Consider the following 22,522-nt stretch of genomic DNA (forward strand, 5'->3'; position numbering starts at 1 on the left):
AGTCAGAAAGGCTGTCCTAACCTCACATTCAATCGAATATTCAGAACAATGCAGTACCTTAGAATTTGAAATGCAAACCAGATTTGTTAGTGTGTGTTTCGGTAAATCTGATCTATATACCCCAAACTGGCTAATCATCAAATTAGCATATTAGCAAGTGTTGTGTATGATGTGCTAAATCATGAAAAAGAAAAAAAAACACATTTAAAAGAGAAAAAAAAAATACTTAATTCATTTTTTCTTCCTTCCCCCCTCAGAAATGGGGAATGGCAATGGATGCGTTATGTTCAGGTGGGATGTTCAGAGGTTTGATGTGGAGATTTCAATGCATGTTGTGTTGTGTTGCCATCACTCAACCCCACTGAATCATGGGAAATGTAGTTTGAATGCTCCATGGCTCCTTCTGAAAAGCATGGCGTGTTGTCCGATCACTTTATGCTGAAAACACACTCACGCTGAGAGAACATTAGCTGTGGTGAGCGTGATAGTGTAATGAATGGCTAACTCATCCTCACCGTGTCATTCTGTGGTCTCTTGGTTTCATCATTCAACCACATTGATATTTTCAGTAGATCTTTGATTGTTAAGACTCAGTGGCTGTTTTATGTCTCATGTTTTTGTGTTTATGTTCCTCTAGTTTTACACAAAGAGCCAAGAGAGGTTTGCCTGTGCCTGCTGGAGCTGGGGAGGATAGCATCCAGGTAGTCCGCAAAATACCTTTCTGTCATCACTCACACACCCTCATGTCGCTCCAAATGGCTTCACTTTGGTTATTTGGTGAAACATAAAACACTATGTTTTTCGATATCTTGCTAACACTGTAGTATGGAACACATATTCGCGAAGTTTGCCGGAATAAACTCCTTTATATTTATTACTGCATATTAATAGTTAGTATAATGTAGTTGTTAAAGGGATAGTTCACCCAAAAATGTAAACTAGCCCATGATTTACTCACCCTCAAGCCATCCTAGGTGCGTATGACATTCTTCTTTCAGACAAACACAATCAAAGTTATACTAAAAATGTCCTGGCTCTTCCAAGCTTTATAATGGCAGCCCAAAACCTGAAGACCAAAAAAGTGCATCCATCCATCACATAACTGCTCCACACGGCTCCGGGGGTAAATAAAGGCCTTCTGAAGCGAAGTTATGGGTTTGTGTAAGAAAAATATCCATATTTAACACGTTATAAAGTAATATATCTATAGCTTCCGCCAGACCGCCTTCTGTATTCGGCTTACGCAGAAAGTGTAACGCCTCTCGCAGTTCAAAACCCTTACAAAGCGTTCCTTGTAACAAAGTTCCTTGATTATTACGCAGGAATGAGAGAATAGTTCCTAGGCATATCGGTCTAGAAAATCAGTCTTAGTACACGATACAACTACAGAAGAGTCAAGTTTTAAATAGGAAAAATGTCAAAACTCTTTGGTCATTTTTAGGCGAGATGCTAACGGTCTAATCAGATTCAACGATCTATGCTAAGCTAAGCTAAAAGTGCTCCCGCCAGACCTGAGATCGGCTGAATGGATTCAAAAACAGTAAAACTCAACTGTGTAACTCTAGGGGAGTTGGAAAATGAGTGATGATTTTCAAAAATAGTGGCGTGTTCCTTTAAAGATATAATTACACTGTAACAATGACACCTTAGGCCGTGTGTCCACCAAAGCATTTTTTCATGCGGCTGGCGTATTTTCCCAATTGTTTTCAATGGGAGCTCCGCGTCTTTAGAATTCCAGGAGCGCAACGAGGCACTGAGCGCTCAGCGTTTTTTACCGGTCGCCGAGAGTTGAAGAATGCCAACGGTGAGTAAAACGCAGCGCTCAGCACTGTCACTTTTCACCCAGCCGTCCAATCACAGTGAAGAAGGGGCGGGACCAGGGACGTCGTTAGGCCTATTTTAGGGGGGCTGAAGCTACCTCAAAATGTTCCTAAGCCCCCCTAAATGATAATAAGAACAACAATAATTTGATTTATCAACCGTATCCTCATTCATATTTAGACGCAACAAATAGATCCAGCTACAAAAAAATTGCCGAAAAGTCGGAAGTTGGACAGAAGTACAAAGAGTCGTTGTGCGATCAAGATGATGCACCGCGTCTCGTTGCGTTGGTGTGAACTGTGGCAGCTTTCAGAGCGTTGCAGACCGGAGCGCTACTGCAAATAACTGGAGGATTCATCTCGTCTCGTCGTTACCACGGTTATAATCGTTAACGAAAATGAACGAAAAAACGAAAACTAGGTGGGTTGTCGTTAACTGAAATAAAAATAAAAACGAGGCATTACCAAAAAACGATAACTAACCAAATCTGTAATGTGTGTTTGGCAAAACGAACTAAAATAAAATTATAGAATAAATGTCCTTAGTCTTTATCAATGTCTTTCAAAGAGCAAATAACGTTCAGCTGCATTTCCTTTCCCTGCGTCTCTCACTCACGCTCTCTCTCACATACACACACACACACACAGCCCCTACCCCGTGTGCACACCGCCGTCTCCATGAGAACGAGTGTTCGACGTTGAAAGCAAGTTGGCGAAAGGTTGGCATCTCGTGAACACCTTTACACAATCACACATTAAAAAGTGGTTTAAAAATATTATTAATTCAGAATATAATTTTGTCAGTGTGTTAATGTCGACCCGAGAGGCGATTGCTGCTTAACTAGTCGCAAGTTTGAGGTAAAATGCACTTGGGTTGTCGATGTCAAAACACTATATAAGCTGCGATTCAAATATTAAATAATGTCATTAGGCTATTGTATAGGGTTAATTTAGTATAGGGTGAGAAAATTGTACAGCTGTGGTATTTGTATAGGTTTAGCTCAATTTAGGTTTAGCTGTATATTTGTATTTGAGCTCAAAAAACTTATCTTACATAGAGAGGAATTAGAAATAGTATGCTATTACTTTATCATACATTTACATGAGCAGACAGATAGCATTTAAGTCATTGCTTATAGTAACTCATCAGAAGCAAAGTCTGGCCTAAGTAAATTCCCCCATGCAGCTTTGATGTGTCTAAACGCTAACATTACAGTAACTTTTCTTTAACAGAGTAGAAATGGAAGAAGAGGATATGTCTGTCACGTTTTACTTGTTAACATCTTGGTTTCTTGACTGGTTGTTGACATAAGAGTAGTTACAAATACCCTGATGTTATTTTTTTACCTCTTATCAGACGAATGTCATCTAGTATTCCCAGCGCCATAACTTCCAGTGAATAGGGTCAAAATACTGGTGCAATCAAAGATATATATACGTAGATGCCTCATTCGACCGATCCGCACAAGCACTAATGAGGAATCTATGTATTTATCTATGATCACGCTGGTATTTTGCATGTATTTTGACCTTATTCACCGGAAGTGATGGCGCGGGGACGACTGATGCCTACACCTACATCTTGACATGCAAAAAATCTATTTTTAAATATGGATATTTTTCTTACACAAACGCATCGATTCGCTTCAGAAGGTCTTTATTAACACCCCAGAGCTGCGTGGGGCAGTTATATGATGGACAGATGCATTTTTTATGGACTTCAAAAACAGAGCAACTATGACTGCCATTATAATGCTTGGATTAGCCTGCACTTTTGTAATATAACTCAGATTACTCGTCTGAAAGAAGAATGTCATATACACCTCGCATGACTTGAGGGTGAGTTAATCATGGGCTAATTTTCATTTTTGGGTGAACTATCCCTTTAACGTCCGCCGGTTCCCGCCTCCTTCTTCCCACATGAACAAACATTACTACACTGTGAAATGAGATACTAGTAACACGTCCGTGGATATTCAGTATCATAACAAGCAAAGAGTCTCAACTGAAAAACACGCTGAGCTGCCAGAAACGCTCTCAATCGCTCACAGAGAGACGTTTTCAGCCGGCTAAAGACGCTTTGGTGGACACGCAGCCTAATAATAAAGTGTAATGCACTCTTGTTCTACATGTAATCAAACTATAAAGTGTGAATGTTCACTCTTGTGACAGGTATAAGGTAGAGCCACCTGGACTTATAAAGCTGGAGAAAGAGATCGAACAGTTAGAGAAGACACCTGAACCTCCACTCTCGCCTGTACCTCCCGCTTCCAATTCCCAATCTCCATCCGGTTCTCCGTCCGTCTCTTTATCTATCTCTCCATTCAACAAGACCAACTCCAGCAAAAAAAGTACCGGCAAGCTCCTGGATGATGCCGTGAGTAACATTTCATGTGACATTTCACTTTAACTTCAGTTTCTTTTTCCTCTAGAGTGAGAATGTGAAGTGTTCTGTCATTCCGCATGTGATGTGTGTTCCAGGTGAAGCACATTTCTGAAGATCCACCTTGTAAGTGCCCAAATAAGTTCTGCATAGAGCGACAATCACAGGGCCGTTACCGCGTCGGAGAGAAAATGCTTTTCATCAGAGTAAGTAAAAACCGCAACAGACCTCAGTCAGGGTAGATGCCACATTTACAACATTTCTGCGAAGCCTGAAATACGTCGCACTTTTCCAGTTACACGTTCAAGAGGCGCTATAAGCGATATCATTTTTATAAATTACATATGTGGGTTAATTAACCCTCTGGGGTTCTTCATTTATGGGTCATACTCAGGACCTTCGGGTCAAAAATTACCCGGAGGGCGGGATTAAGATAAAAAAAGATTTGAGTCAATGAAAAATCAATGAAATATATTTTTGCTTTTCTTTTTTGGTGTTTTGAGATCATTTTATGATTTATAATTAATATTTCTGCAATAATTATTACCCATTTTTTCCCATTGAATATAATAAAAAATGCATATATATATATATATATATATATATATATATATATATATATATATATATATATATATATATATATATATATATATATATATATATATATTTTATTTTATTTTATTTTTTATTAAAGCTCTATTTCATTTTAGAGTCAAGCCTAGGCCTCATGAAAGCAATTTTTTAAATGAGATCGGTGCCATCCGGTGGACACATTGAGCATTTTTATCACGCAATAGCACATTTTTACCACTTTAGTGGATCTTGCATTTTATAAAAAAAATACAAAAAAATCGTAGCTTCATCGGAATGGAACAAAACGAAACTTTATTGGTACTTGGTATATGAACACCCCAAACAATTGGGGACAGGATTTGAAAAGTCTAAGTAGTAGTAAAAAAAAAAAAAATAGTCACACTCAGGACCTTCGGGTCAAAAATGACCCCCATAGGAAATGAATGGGAAATTTATTTTTTTGTGCATACAATCTACAAATCAGCCAGGATGCAGAAAAAAAGGACTCAACAGTGAAGGGGTGAATCTCTAAAACATCAAGAGTGCAAAACAGACAAACACACACACACACACACACACTTATACACACAAAAACACACGCACACACAAATGAACGCGTACCATTCCAAAAGCTTTGTGTTTTTGTGTGTGTGTGTGACAGTTTTTTTTTTTTGTCTGTTTAAATATTTAAGGATATTTAAATATGCATGCAGTGAAGATAATGTAGGAGTTGCCTGGACCACATTTGTGTGGCTTAATGCTTAATATATATTTGTAATGAAAATGAAAAGAGGCAGAGTGCTGTTTTATGACATATTTCTCCTGGAGCGCCTTGAACGCGCGTCTATTTCGCTTCAAACGCTCGATTTATATGCGTGTCCAATTCACAATTCAAAATGTTCACGTGTCAAGACACGGTTGACGCGATTTTGACGCTCTATTCGCGTTTGGTGTGAACGCAGCAGTGTCTGATAATGCAGCGAGGCAACGAGTCATTGCCTAGGTTTACGGACGCAGCCATGGTGTGTGGTGTGGCCTGTTGGACATAACAACAGTAACTAAAGGGGGCGGGTCTTTGCGAACAGTCAATTGCTCTCTCTCTCTCTCTCTCTCTCTCTCTCTCTCTCTCTCTCTCTCTCTCTCTCTCTCTCTCTCTCTCTCTCTCTCTCTCTCTCTCTCTCTCTCTCTCTCTCTCTCCGTGAACTCAGTGATTTGATTGGATTAACTTTCCTCTAGCTGTCTAGATCTCATAATTACACCATTAATATGATTCCCTCTTTTCAGGATTAGATGCGAGTGCTTGGCTTTCATTTAAAACACCGACGGCAGCGATTCATCAAGCTAAACCACTGCAGATGATATGAATTGAGTTTCCTGTGGAGAATCCCATCAGTCAGAGCCTGAGAACTGAAACTGCATCACTGCCGCCCCCTACAGACACACACTAACAACTGCACCTGTGATTTCATCCTCTCTGCGTGCTGGCCCACTAAAAACACCCTGCATTTTATTACAGTCTGGAGAGAAAATTAAACAGACTTTTCAAATCGAATTAGGCAGATGTCGACATGGGCGAGTTACACGACGGCCTCATCCTTGAAAACCATGAACAAAACTACACAAGGTTAAAAACACCACACCGCACTGAACACAGTTTGTGCCGACCGCAGTGTGTTTTGAGAATTACTGGCTGAGACGCTGATGTTCAACACACCAAACACTCAAACGGCTGCCGCTTATGCAGTTCCTGGTAATATGAATAAATAATGTTTGATTACTGGGATAGTTCACGTCATCCGCTGGAACGCCAGTCTCTTGTGAACGCGCGGACGACAGGTGGAAGCTAGAGATAAGTTTGAAAAGTTTTAATTTGAGATATTTTCTTACACAAACCCATCGATTCAGAAGGTCTTTATCCCCTGGAGCCATGTGGAGCAGTTATATGATGGATAGATGCTCTTTTATGATGGATGGATGCTCTTTTATGATGGATGGATGCTCTTTTATGATGGATGGATGCACTTTTATGATGGATAGATGCTCTTTTATGATGGATAGATGCTCTTTTATGATGGATAGATGCTCTTTTATGATGGATAGATGCTCTTTTATGATGGATGGATGCACTTTTATGATGGATAGATGCTCTTTTATGATGGATGGATGCACTTTTATGATGGATGGATGCACTTTTATGATGGATGGATGCACTTTTATGATGGATGGATGCTCTTTTATGATGGATGGATGCACTTTTATGATGGATGGATGCACTTTTATGATGGATAGATGCACTTTTATGATGGATAGATGCTCTTTTATGATGGATAGATGCACTTTTATGATGGATGGATGCACTTTTATGATGGATGGATGCTCTTTTATGATGGATGGATGCACTTTTATGATGGATGGATGCACTTTTATGATGGATAGATGCACTTTTATGATGGATGGATGCACTTTTATGATGGATAGATGCTCTTTTATGATGGATAGATGCACTTTTATGATGGATGGATGCACTTTTATGATGGATAGATGCACTTTTATGATGGATGGATGGATGCTCTTTTATGATGGATGGATGCTCTTTTATGATGGATGGATGCACTTTTATGATGGATAGATGCTCTTTTATGATGGATAGATGCACTTTTATGATGGATGGATGCACTTTTATGATGGATAGATGCACTTTTATGATGGATGGATGGATGCTCTTTTATGATGGATGGATGCTCTTTTATGATGGATGGATGCACTTTTATGATGGATGGATGCTCTTTTATGATGGATGGATGCACTTTTATGATGGATAGATGCTCTTTTATGATGGATGGATGCACTTTTATTATGGATGGATGCTCTTTTATGATGGATGGATGCACTTTTATGATGGATAGATGCACTTTTATGATGGATAGATGCACTTTTATGATGGATGGATGCACTTTTATGATGGATAGATGCACTTTTATGATGGATGGATGGATGCTCTTTTATGATGGATGGATGCTCTTTTATGATGGATAGATGCACTTTTATGATGGCTAGATGCTCTTTTATGATGGATGGATGCACTTTTATGATGGAGGGATGCACTTTTATGATGGATAGATGCACTTTTATGATGGAGGGATGCACTTTTATGATGGAGGGATGCACTTTTATGATGGATAGATGCTCTTTTATGATGGATGGATGCACTTTTATGATGGATGGATGCACTTTTATGATGGATAGATGCACTTTTATGATGGATAGATGGATAGATGCACTTTTATGATGGATAGATGCACTTTTATGATGGATGGATGCACTTTTATGATGGATAGATGCTCTTTTATGATGTATGGATGCACTTTTATGATGGATAGATGCACTTTTATGATGGATAGATGCACTTTTATGATGGATGGATGCACTTTTATGATGGATAGATGCTCTTTTATGATGTATGGATGCACTTTTATGATGGATAGATGCACTTTTATGATGGATAGATGCACTTTTATGATGGATAGATGCACTTTCATGATGGATGGATGCACTTTTATGATGGATAGATGCTCTTTTATGATGTATGGATGCACTTTTATGATGGATAGATGCATTTTTATGATGGATAGATGCACTTTTATGATGGATGGATGCACTTTTATGATGGATAGATGCTCTTTTATGATGGATGGATGCACTTTTATGATGGATAGATGCACTTTTATGATGGAGGGATGCACTTTTATGATGGAGGGATGCACTTTTATGATGGATAGATTCTCTTTTATGATGGATGGATGCACTTTTATGATGGATGGATGCACTTTTATGATGGATAGATGCTCTTTTATGATGTATGGATGCACTTTTATGATGGATGGATGCACTTTTATGATGGATGGATGCACTTTTATGATGGATGGATGCACTTTTATGATGGATGGATGCTCTTTTATGATGGATAGATGCTCTTTTATGATGGATGGATGCACTTTTATGATGGATGGATGCTCTTTTATGATGGATGGATGCACTTTTATGATGGATGGATGCACTTTTATGATGGAGGGATGCACTTTTATGATGGAGGGATGCACTTTTATGATGGATAGATGCACTTTTATGATGGATAGATGCTCTTTTATGATGGATAGATGCACTTTTATGATGGATGGATGCACTTTTATGATGGATGGATGCTCTTTTATGATGGATGGATGCACTTTTATGATGGATGGATGCACTTTTATGATGGATAGATGCACTTTTATGATGGATGGATGCACTTTTATGATGGATAGATGCTCTTTTATGATGGATAGATGCACTTTTATGATGGATGGATGCACTTTTATGATGGATAGATGCACTTTTATGATGGATGGATGGATGCTCTTTTATGATGGATGGATGCACTTTTATGATGGATAGATGCTCTTTTATGATGGATGGATGCACTTTTATGATGGATAGATGCTCTTTTATGATGGATGGATGCACTTTTATTATGGATGGATGCTCTTTTATGATGGATGGATGCACTTTTATGATGGATGGATGCTCTTTTATGATGGATGGATGCACTTTTATGATGGATAGATGCTCTTTTATGATGGATGGATGCACTTTTATTATGGATGGATGCTCTTTTATGATGGATGGATGCACTTTTATGATGGATAGATGCACTTTTATGATGGATAGATGCACTTTTATGATGGATGGATGCACTTTTATGATGGATAGATGCACTTTTATGATGGATGGATGGATGCTCTTTTATGATGGATGGATGCTCTTTTATGATGGATAGATGCACTTTTATGATGGATAGATGCTCTTTTATGATGGATGGATGCACTTTTATGATGGAGGGATGCACTTTTATGATGGAGGGATGCACTTTTATGATGGATAGATGCACTTTTATGATGGAGGGATGCACTTTTATGATGGAGGGATGCACTTTTATGATGGATAGATGCTCTTTTATGATGGATGGATGCACTTTTATGATGGATGGATGCACTTTTATGATGGATAGATGCACTTTTATGATGGATAGATGGATAGATGCACTTTTATGATGGATAGATGCACTTTTATGATGGATGGATGCACTTTTATGATGGATAGATGCTCTTTTATGATGTATGGATGCACTTTTATGATGGATAGATGCACTTTTATGATGGATAGATGCACTTTTATGATGGATGGATGCACTTTTATGATGGATAGATGCTCTTTTATGATGTATGGATGCACTTTTATGATGGATAGATGCACTTTTATGATGGATAGATGCACTTTTATGATGGATAGATGCACTTTCATGATGGATGGATGCACTTTTATGATGGATAGATGCTCTTTTATGATGTATGGATGCACTTTTATGATGGATAGATGCATTTTTATGATGGATAGATGCACTTTTATGATGGATGGATGCACTTTTATGATGGATAGATGCTCTTTTATGATGGATGGATGCACTTTTATGATGGATAGATGCACTTTTATGATGGAGGGATGCACTTTTATGATGGAGGGATGCACTTTTATGATGGATAGATTCTCTTTTATGATGGATGGATGCACTTTTATGATGGATGGATGCACTTTTATGATGGATAGATGCTCTTTTATGATGTATGGATGCACTTTTATGATGGATAGATGCACTTTTATGATGGATGGATGCACTTTTATGATGGATAGATGCTCTTTTATGATGTATGGATGCACTGTTATGATGGATAGATGCACTTTTATGATGGATAGATGCACTTTTATGATGGATAGATGCACTTTTATGATGGATGGATGCACTTTTATGATGGATAGATGCTCTTTTATGATGGATAGATGCTCTTTTATGATGGATGGATGCACTTTTATGATGGATAGATGCACTTTTATGATGGATAGATGCACTTTTATGATGGATGGATGCACTTTTATGATGGATAGATGCTCTTTTATGATGTATGGATGCACTTTTATGATGGATAGATGCTCTTTTATGATGGATAGATGCACTTTTATGATGGATGGATGCTCTTTTATGATGGATAGATGCACTTTTATGATGTATAGATGCACTTTTATGATGGATGGATGCTCTTTTATGATGGATGGATGCACTTTTATGATGGATGGATGCTCTTTTATGATGGATGGATGCACTTTTATGATGGATAGATGCACTTTTATGATGGATGGATGCTCTTTTATGATGGATGGATGGATGCACTTTTATGATGGATGGATGCACTTTTATGATGGATAGATGCACTTTTATGATGGATAGATGCTCTTTTATGATGGATGGATGCTCTTTTATGATGGATGGATAGATGCACTTTTATGATGGATAGATGCACTTTTATGATGGATAGATGCTCTTTTATGATGGATGGATGCTCTTTTATGATGGATGGATAGATGCACTTTTATGATGGATAGATGCACTTTTATGATGGATGGATGGATGCACTTTTATGATGGATAGATGCTCTTTTATGATGGATGGATGCACTTTTATGATGGATAGATGCACTTTTATGATGGATAGATGCACTTTTATGATGGATAGATGCACTTTTATGATGGATGGATGCACTTTTATGATGGATAGATGCACTTTTATGATGGATAGATGCACTTTTATGATGGATGGATGCACTTTTATGATGGATAGATGCACTTTTATGATGGATAGATGCACTTTTATGATGGATGGATGCTCTTTTATGATGGATGGATGCACTTTTATGATGGATAGATGCACTTTTATGATGGATGGATGCTCTTTTATGATGGATGGATGCACTTTTATGATGGATAGATGCACTTTTATGATGGATGGATGCTCTTTTATGATGGATGGATGCACTTTTATGATGGATAGATGCACTTTTATGATGGATGGATGCACTTTTATGATGGATAGATGCACTTTTATGATGGATAGATGCACTTTTATGATGGATAGATGCACTTTTATGATGGATGGATGCACTTTTATGATGGATAGATGCACTTTTATGATGGATGGATGCACTTTTATGATGGATGGATGCACTTTTATGATGGATAGATGCACTTTTATGATGGATGGATGCACTTTTATGATGGATAGATGCACTTTTATGATGGATAGATGCACTTTTATGATGGATGGATGCTCTTTTATGATGGATGGATAGATGCACTTTTATGATGGATAGATGCACTTTTATGATGGATAGATGCTCTTTTATGATGGATGGATGGATGCACTTTTATGATGGATGGATGCACTTTTATGATGGATAGATGCACTTTTATGATGGAGGGATGCACTTTTATGATGGATGGATGCACTTTTATGATGGATACATGCTCTTTTATGATGGATGGATGCACTTTTATGATGGATGGATGCACTTTTATGATGGATAGATGCACTTTTATGATGGATGGATGCTCTTTTATGATGGATGCACTTTTATGATGGATAGATGCACTTTTATGATGGATGGATGCACTTTTATGATGGATGGATGCACTTTTATGATGGATGGATGCACTTTTATGATGGATGGATGCTCTTTTATGATGGATAGATGCACTTATGATGGATGGATGCACTTTTATGATGGATAGATTTACTTTTATGATGGATGGATGCACTTTTATGATGGATAGATGCACTTTTATGATGGATGGATGCACTTTTATGATGGATGGATGCTCTTTTATGATGGATGGATGCTCTTTTATGATGGATAGATGCACTTTTATGATGGATGGATGCACTTTTATGATGGATGGATGCTCTTTTATGATGGATGGATGCACTTTTATGATGGATAGATACACTTTTATGATGGATGGATGCTCTTTTATGATGGATGGATGCACTTTTATGATGGATAGATGCACTTTTATGATGGATGGATGCACTTTATGATGGACCGATGCACTTTTATGATGAATGGATGCTCTTTTATGATGGATGCACGTTTATGATGGATGGATGCACTTTTATGATGGATGGATGCACTTTTATGATGGATGCACGTTTATGATGGATGGATGCACTTTTATGATGGATGGATGCACTTTTATGATGGATGGATGCACTTTTATGATGGATGCACTTTTATGATGGATGGATGCACTTTTATGATGGATAGTTGCACTTTTATGATGGATGGATGCACTTTTATGATGGATGGATGCTCTTTTATGATGGATGGATGCACTTTTATGATGGATAGATGCACTTTTATGATGGAGGGATGCACTTTTATGATGGAGGGACTCACTTTTATGATGGATAGATGCACTTTTATGATGGATGGATGCTCTTTTATGATGGATGCACGTTTATGATGGATGGATTCACTTTTATGATGGATGGATGCTCTTTTATGATGGATGCACTTTTATGATGGATGGATGCACTTTTATGATGGATAGATGCACTTTTATGATGGATGGATGCTCTTTTATGATGGATGGATGCACTTTTATGATGGATAGATGCACTTTTATGATGGAGGGATGCACTTTTATGATGGAGGGATGCACTTTTATGATGGATAGATGCTCTTTTATGATGGATGGATGGATGCACTTTTATGATGGAGGGATGCACTTTTATGATGGATGGATGCTCTTTTATGATGGATGGAGGGATGCACTTTTATGATGGAGGGATGCACTTTTATGATGGATGGATGCTCTTTTATGATGGATGGATGCACTTTTATGATGGATGGATGCACTTTTATGATGGATAGATGCACTTTTATGATGGATAGATGCTCTTTTATGATGGAGGGATGCTCTTTTATGATGGATGGATGCTCTTTTATGATGGATGGATGCACTTTTATGATGGATGGATGCACTTTTATGATGGATAGATGCTCTTTTATGATGGATGGATGCTCTTTTATGATGGATGGATGCACTTTTATGATGGATAGATGCACTTTTATGATGGATGGATGCTCTTTTATGATGGATAGATGCACTTTTATGATGGATAGATGCACTTTTAAGATGGATGGATGCACTTTTATGATGGATAGATGCACTTTTATGATGGATGGATGCTCTTTTATGATGGATGGATGCACTTTTATGATGGATAGATGCACTTTTATGATGGATAGATGCTCTTTTATGATGGATGGATGCACTTTTATGATGGATGGATGCACTTTTATGATGGATGGATGCACTTTTATGATGGATAGATGCACTTTTATGATGGATGGATGCACTTTTATGATGATAGATGCTCTTTTATGATGGATGGATGCTCTTTTATGATGGATGGATGCTCTTTTATGATGGATAGATGCACTTTTATGATGGATGGATGCTCTTTTATGATGGATGGATGCTCTTTTATGATGGATGCACGTTTATGATGGATGGATGCACTTTTATGATGGATAGATGCACTTTTATGATGATAGATGCACTTTTATGATGGATAGATGATGATGGATGGATGCACTTTTAGGATGCACTTTTATGATGGATGGATGCACTTTTATGATGGATAGATGCACTTTTATGATGGATAGATGATGATGGATGGATGCACTTTTAGGATGCACTTTTATGATGGATAGATGCACTTTTATGATGGATAGATGCACTTTTATGATGGATGGATGCACTTTTATGATGGATGGATGCTCTTTTATGATGGATAGATGCACTTTTATGATGGATAGATGCTCTTTTATGATGGATGGATGGATGCACTTTTATGATGGATGGATGCACTTTTATGATGGATAGATGCACTTTTATGATGGAGGGATGCACTTTTATGATGGATGGATGCACTTTTATGATGGATACATGCTCTGTTATGATGGATGGATGCACTTTTATGATGGATGGATGCACTTTTATGATGGATAGATGCACTTTTATGATGGATGGATGCTCTTTTATGATGGATGCACTTTTATGATGGATAGATGCACTTTTATGATGGATGGATGCACTTTTATGATGGATGGATGCACTTTTATGATGGATGGATGCACTTTTATGATGGATGGATGCTCTTTTATGATTGATAGATGCACTTATGATGGATGGATGCACTTTTATGATGGATAGATTTACTTTTATGATGGATGGATGCACTTTTATGATGGATGGATGCTCTTTTATGATGGATAGATGCACTTTTATGATGGATGGATGCACTTTTATGATGGATGGATGCTCTTTTATGATGGATGGATGCACTTTTATGATGGATAGATACACTTTTATGATGGATGGATGCTCTTTTATGATGGATGGATGCACTTTTATGATGGATAGATGCACTTTTATGATGGATGGATGCACTTTATGATGGACCGATGCACTTTTATGATGAATGGATGCACTTTTATGATGGATGGATGCTCTTTTATGATGGATGCACTTTTATGATGGATGGATGCACTTTTATGATGGATAGTTGCACTTTTATGATGGATGGATGCACTTTTATGATGGATGCACTTTTATGATGGACCGATGCACTTTTATGATGGATGGATGCACTTTTATGATGGATGGATGCTCTTTTATGATGGATGCACTTTTATGATGGATGGATGCACTTTTATGATGGATAGTTGCACTTTTATGATGGATGGATGCACTTTTATGATGGATGGATGCTCTTTTATGATGGATGGATGCACTTTTATGATGGATAGATGCACTTTTATGATGGAGGGATGCACTTTTATGATGGAGGGACTCACTTTTATGATGGATAGATGCACTTTTATGATGGATGGATGCTCTTTTATGATGGATGCACGTTTATGATGGATGGATTCACTTTTATGATGGATGGATGCTCTTTTATGATGGATGCACTTTTATGATGGATGGATGCACTTTTATGATGGATAGATGCACTTTTATGATGGATGGATGCTCTTTTATGATGGATGGATGCACTTTTATGATGGATAGATGCACTTTTATGATGGAGGGATGCACTTTTATGATGGAGGGATGCACTTTTATGATGGATAGATGCTCTTTTATGATGGATGGATGGATGCACTTTTATGATGGAGGGATGCACTTTTATGATGGATGGATGCTCTTTTATGATGGATGGAGGGATGCACTTTTATGATGGAGGGATGCACTTTTATGATGGATGGATGCTCTTTTATGATGGATGGATGCACTTTTATGATGGATGGATGCACTTTTATGATGGATAGATGCACTTTTATGATGGATAGATGCTCTTTTATGATGGAGGGATACTCTTTTATGATGGATGGATGCTCTTTTATGATGGATGGATGCACTTTTATGATGGATGGATGCACTTTTATGATGGATAGATGCTCTTTTATGATGGATGGATGCTCTTTTATGATGGATGGATGCACTTTTATGATGGATAGATGCACTTTTATGATGGATGGATGCTCTTTTATGATGGATAGATGCACTTTTATGATGGATAGATGCACTTTTAAGATGGATGGATGCACTTTTATGATGGATAGATGCACTTTTATGATGGATGGATGCTCTTTTATGATGGATGGATGCACTTTTATGATGGATAGATGCACTTTTATGATGGATAGATGCACTTTTATGATGGATAGATGCTCTTTTATGATGGATGGATGCACTTTTATGATGGATGGATGCACTTTTATGATGGATGGATGCACTTTTATGATGGATAGATGCACTTTTATGATGGATGGATGCACTTTTATGATGATAGATGCTCTTTTATGATGGATGGATGCTCTTTTATGATGGATAGATGCACTTTTATGATGATAGATGCACTTTTATGATGGATAGATGATGATGGATGGATGCACTTTTAGGATGCACTTTTATGATGGATAGATGCACTTTTATGATGGATGGATGCACTTTTATGATGGATGGATGCACTTTTATGATGGATGGATGCTCTTTTATGATGGATAGATGCACTTTTATGATGGACGGATGCACTTTTATGATGGATTGATGGAAAGATTATAAAGCTTAGATTAGCGAGGACATTTTTTAATATAACTCAGATTGTGTTCGTCTGAAAGAAGAAAGTACACACCTATAGGATGATTTGAGGGGGAGTAAATCATGGGCTAATTTTCATTTTTGGGTGAACTATCCCTTTAACTCTAAAGAATTTCCCCGTTTCCTGGAGATAAATGTAACTGAATGTTTATAAAATAAAATAAAAACACACATCCATCTCATTTCTTGTATTACAGATATTAAAATCCTTTTCTGAGTATTTTCTAAAGAAACTGCCTTGAAATGTGTTGCCCAGCAACCAAGGCCCAAAAAACCCAAAACCCAAATCTTCTGCGTGTTGGTTTCCCAGTGAGATGAGCGAATCCTGTGAATGCGTCTCAAGGACACGTTCCTTTTGTGTTGGTCTCTCAGAAAGACCTTTCCCGTTGAAACACTCCTCAGACGGTTTAGCGGTGTGTTATTAGACATTTAAATACTCCAGTGTGTGTTTTTCCTTTAGCCTCTTGAACTGTGGTGCTCTTGAGAGAAATCGATTGTGTATGTTCCCTATTGAGGGATGTTTTTGAGGTAACCTTCAACATCACAGACCTCAACTGCAGTATAAGTGTGTGTGTGTGTGTGTGTGTGTGTGTGTGTGTGTGTGTGTGTGTGTGTGTGTGTGTGTGTGTGTGTGTGTGTGTGTGTGTGTGTGTGTGTGTGTGTGGAGGTCATGTGGTGACTTGTAGAGTGTGATTGGTAATATATTTGTGGCTCCAGCGCCCGAGGGCCGCACGAGTGCCCATCTGGAGGGGCTGACCTGTGAGCGTCCCTCCATCAGCCTGCTAAGAGCCTTATGAATCTTTAATATGATTTCCCTGCAGCGTTCATATGAGCTGCGGCTCACGCGGTGAGATTTCGCTGTTGTTGTTTAGTGTTCAAATCATTTGCCTGTGTCTCGTTGGGCTCTTTGTCCCACAGGGGAGGGTTACAGTGCATTATAGAGTGGCGTTTTGTCGTTTCTCGCCCTTTATGAAAGCTCCTTTGGCTGTGTGTGTTCAAGGCCGCTGGGACGAGGCTGTGATAGAGGGATGAATCACAGCAGAATTGGCTTTTTATTGGGACTGTGACTCACTGTTATTATGGGATGGGGGTTTGGGCTTTATATGCGGCCCTGTCTAGAGCTTGGAGAGATTTGGAGAGAATCAGGCTCAGATTGATTGTTATTACAGTCTGTTTTGCACTCTTGATGTTTTAGAGATTCACCCCTTCACTGTTGAGACCTTTTTTTCTGCATCCTGGCTGATTTGTAGATTGTATGCACAAAAAAACGAATTTCCCATTCATTTCTAATGGGGGTCATTTTTGACCCGAAGGTCCTGAGTGTGACTTTTCTTTTTTACAACCACTTAGACTTTTACAATCCTGTCCCCAATTTTTTTGGGTGTTATATACCAAGTACCAATAAAGTCACCAAGTTTCGAACATTTTTGATAATTGATATCCCCCTTTATTCAAATATTATTAAAAGATTTTGTAACCATATAGCGTAATTGTGTGTTTTATTTGTAATAATGCAGTGAAACATGCCAAATTGTGCTATTTTCATGATTTATCACATCATTTGTATTTATTTATGTGGTTCAGATACAATAATATTTTGAGTTTCTTTTTATTAAACCAATTTCCTTCATTGTATCAACTCAAATTTTTATTTCAATGAACTCCAAATTTTAAGGCAACCAGGTAACTTACTTTGTAATCCCGAAGACTTTATATATAGGAAGACGGTGCCCTGCAGCTGTCGTTAGAAGCTCCGGTTGCTATAGAAACAGGCAGTGTTATGAGACGCGCGCTTAGGACTGCACATTAGCTAAAAAATGCAGGGTTTTATCATGATTTGAGCGTTTAGAAACTACATTTATGAGACAGTTGTTGTCAGATTTCATTGGTGATTTCAAATATGAAATTTAATCGTAAGCTTGGCGAACAGTTTTTAGGAGAATTTCATGTTTCCCCATTCAAAGAGATAGGAGCTGCACTTGCATGTCCGAGAGGCGTTTCAAAGATGGCCGCCGAGTGAAATGACTTGTCTTAAAGGAACACGCCGACTTTTTGTGACTTTATCTTATTCACCGTATCCCACAGAGTTAGATGAGTCCATACACACCATTCTCATCTCCGTACGTGCCATAACTCTGTCTGACGCACCCACCGCTAGCCTAGCTTAGCATAAAGACTGGAGGTAAATGGCTCCAGCTAGCCTACTGCTCAATAAGTGACAAAATAACGCCAACATTTTCCTATTTACATATTGTGATGTGTATAGTTACATCGTGTACTAAGACCTGAAAATAGGCTGACTTCCGTCAACATAACCAACGTGACAACCTGCTCACACAGAGAGTGCTGGGGACTAGCGTAATTTTCAGGCGTAATATCATTGCGCCGCTGCACTCATGGGACGGCTCAAAGCTCCTTGATCATTACGCAGGAATGAGAGAATAGTTCCTAGCCATATCGGTCTAGAAAATCACGTTTTCATTTTCCGTCGGTCTTAGTACACGATGTAACTATACACATCACAACATGTAAATAGGAAAATGTTGGCGTTATTTAGTCACTTATTGAGCAGTAGGCTAGCTGGAGCCATTTACCTCCAGTCTTTGTGCTAAGCTAGGCTAGCAGTGGGTGTGTCAGACAGAGTTATGGCACGGAGATAAGAATGGTGTGTATGGACTCATCTAACTCAGGGGAACACGGTGAATAAGATAAAGTCCCAAAAAGTCTGCGTGTTCCTTTAAATATCCATGATTGTTGATTGTACAGTACAGGGCTTCCAAACTGCTTGGTTCCATTTGGGATGATGCTTTTACACTTGGACGAGTTGCGTCTACATGCATATTACGCAGCGCATATTACTTGATTTTGGATGTGTCTACTTTCACGTACTTGCAAAGAGTGCCGTATTTGCCTGGATGTGAAGTCAACCAACCAACCTAGGATCTCTAAAATCTGTTTCTCTGTTTTCACAGATGCTGCATAATAAGCACGTGATGGTGCGTGTTGGCGGAGGCTGGGAGACGTTCGAGAGCTACCTGCTAAAGCATGACCCGTGCCGCATGCTCCAGATCTCTCGCGTGGAAGGCAAGATCTCGCCCATCTCTGGCAAATCCCCAAACATCAAAGACCTCGCGCCCGACAGCTACCTGGTCGTGGCGGCCCACTACAAAAGCAAGAAGTAAAGAAATGAAACAATGACTTCTACAGTAACTTTGAAGCACAGCTCACTGGCTAGCCGTCGCAGACGCCACAAGGACACCAGAACGTCCACGGGCTTCTAAAACCAACGTGTGTTTAAAGGAGAACAACTAATGTAACTGAGGGAACGGGAATACAGAAGCAAGGTTGTTTTATTGGTATACCATTCTCTTTTCTTTTGTGTGATAACCTTGACATGAAATCGCTGGATGAATTCAAATATTCTCTTCTACACTGGTGGCTATGCCTTTTAGAGCTTCGTTTGCTAACACTATTAATGATTCTTTTTATTGGGGTATTATTATCATCTTTCAATGTCATGATATATATGTTCTGGCATTTCTTGTATTTGATGGCTTTGCTCTTTTGGAGAATCTAATCAGCCAATCACGTGGCTAAATATAAAGCCATAAAATGTTCAGCTGTTGTTCTTGCCGAAATGTGATGGAGATGACCAAGACTTTGAAGTGGTGTTTTCTCTCTGGACGTCCAGTGAGCGACAGCTCTGTACGAGGAGACTGGACACGTCACAGCAGTGCAAGGCCGAGGAACACACGTCACATTAAACCTCGAAGAAGAGGAAACTCAAACATGAGTTCAGTGTAATCCAGTACAGTCTCTTTGACATGAGGTGGAACGGCAGATTCATAGCGTGAGCTTGCAATTAGGGTTGCAAAGGGGCAGACATTTTCCAGGACATTTTCGGACAGGAAAAGGAAGGGATGGTTCATCCAAAAATGAAAATTATCCCATGATTTACTCTCTCTCAAGTCATCCTAGGTGTGTATGACATTCTTCTTTCAGACGAACACAATCAGAGTTATATAAAAAAAATATCCTGGCTTTATAATGGCAGTGATCCAGAAAAAGTGCATCCATCCATCATATAACTGCTCCACACGGCTCTGGGGGTTAATAAAGGCCTTCTGAAGCGAAGTTTGAGTAAGAAAAATAACCAAGTTTAACATGTTATAAAGTCAAATATCTAGCTTCCACCCAGCGTTGGGGGTAACGCATTACAAGTAACTTGAGTTACGTAATAATGTTACTTTTTCCAAGTAACTAGTAAAGTAACGCATTACTTTTCAAATTTTCAAAAAAGTAACGCACGTTACTTTTTCACATTCATTTGACCGACAGCTCTCCTGCCCCCATGTTGAGAAAAATAAGTGTGGAGACGTTGTGTGTAAACATGATTATTGTAGTTTTAGACTAAATGTGAGCATTTATTCATTTCACTTGCACAATAAAGATTCTGTACTCCTCAAAATGAATAAAATCAGTCAAATGCTAAATCAGAGTACTATGCAAACCTCCAATAATTAAATGTTAAATAAAACAACTATTTTTATGCATAATCTACCTTTATATTTAATTTACCAATGTCTTGCTGCTGACCTTTGATGATGAAAATTACTAGATTTTTTTTTTTTATTGGTAAAACTTTTTTTCCTATCCTACCATTATCCAGAATGCGTGAATTTGCATTTTTACCTCAGCCTAGGGCTTATTATTTCAATTTTGGTATGAAGAAGTCTTTACCGTTGCACAAAAATATTACTTTTTTGTTATAAACAAAAACAAGCCCTGCCCAGGTGAGAAAAAGTAACGCAAAAGTAACGCAACGCATTACTTTTCTTAAAAAGTAACTAAGTAACTCAATTAGTTACTTTTTAAGGGAGTAACGCATTATTGTAATGCATTACTTCTCAAAGTAACTTTCCCCAACACTGTTTCCATCAGACCGCCTTCTGTGTTCAACTAATGAAGAAAGTGTCCACACCAGACGTGATGCGACACACAAATCGATCAAAAACAAACCACAGCTCTCGCGGCAAGTGTACGGCACCAGAGATTAATCTCGACGGCACTCGCAAGGAAATGGATAAGTAACGTAGACTAACCATGTTCCGTACACATTTCGCCATTCGACCACTCCTCCGTTGTAGAGCCAGACAAGCATGTTTGTGTGATCATTCCCTGGGTGAATTCCCATTGGACAGTCCACACTTTGATTGATGTCTTTTGGACCAATAGTATTTGAGAAAAGTGGGGAAAAGTACCTCCTCCGCTGGTGTACGGAAGATGATAACTTGATTTCAACTGCGAAAATGGACATTGTGAGCTGTGTGTTTATTTTAACTGAAGAAACTTTAACTTATTCACCGTATCCCAGAGTTAGATGAGTCTCATCTCCGTGCCATAACTCGCACCCACCACTAGCCTAGCTTAGCACAAAGACTGGAGGTAAATGGCTCCAGCTAGCCTACTGCTCAATAAGTGACAAAATGACGCCAACATTTTCCTATTTACATGTTGTGATGTGTGGTTACATCATGTACTAAGACCGACGGAAAATGAAAAGTTGTGATTTTCTAGACTGATATGGCTAGGGACTATTCTCTCATTCCTGCGTAATGATCAAGGAACTTTGAGCCGTCCCATG

The 22,522-nt window shown here is 38.5% G+C and overlaps 1 protein-coding gene across 1 annotated transcript in view; it reads left to right on the forward strand.

Moving 5' to 3' along the window:
- Positions 1-21,430, forward strand: part of gas2a (growth arrest-specific 2a) — a 68,049-nt gene extending 46,619 nt beyond the window's left edge. Inside the window, exons 5-8 of the mRNA XM_079809770.1 lie at positions 638-701; positions 3,993-4,197; positions 4,302-4,409; positions 19,851-21,430. Of these exons, the coding sequence (XP_079665896.1) occupies positions 638-701; positions 3,993-4,197; positions 4,302-4,409; positions 19,851-20,060 (587 nt within the window). The 3' untranslated portion in view covers positions 20,061-21,430. The remainder of the gene's footprint in view (positions 1-637; positions 702-3,992; positions 4,198-4,301; positions 4,410-19,850) is intronic.
- Positions 21,431-22,522: the final 1,092 nt, after the last annotated feature.

This window comes from Gobio gobio, assembly GCF_949357685.1.
Source record: "Gobio gobio genome assembly, chromosome: 25".
Lineage (NCBI taxonomy): Eukaryota > Metazoa > Chordata > Actinopteri > Cypriniformes > Gobionidae > Gobio > Gobio gobio.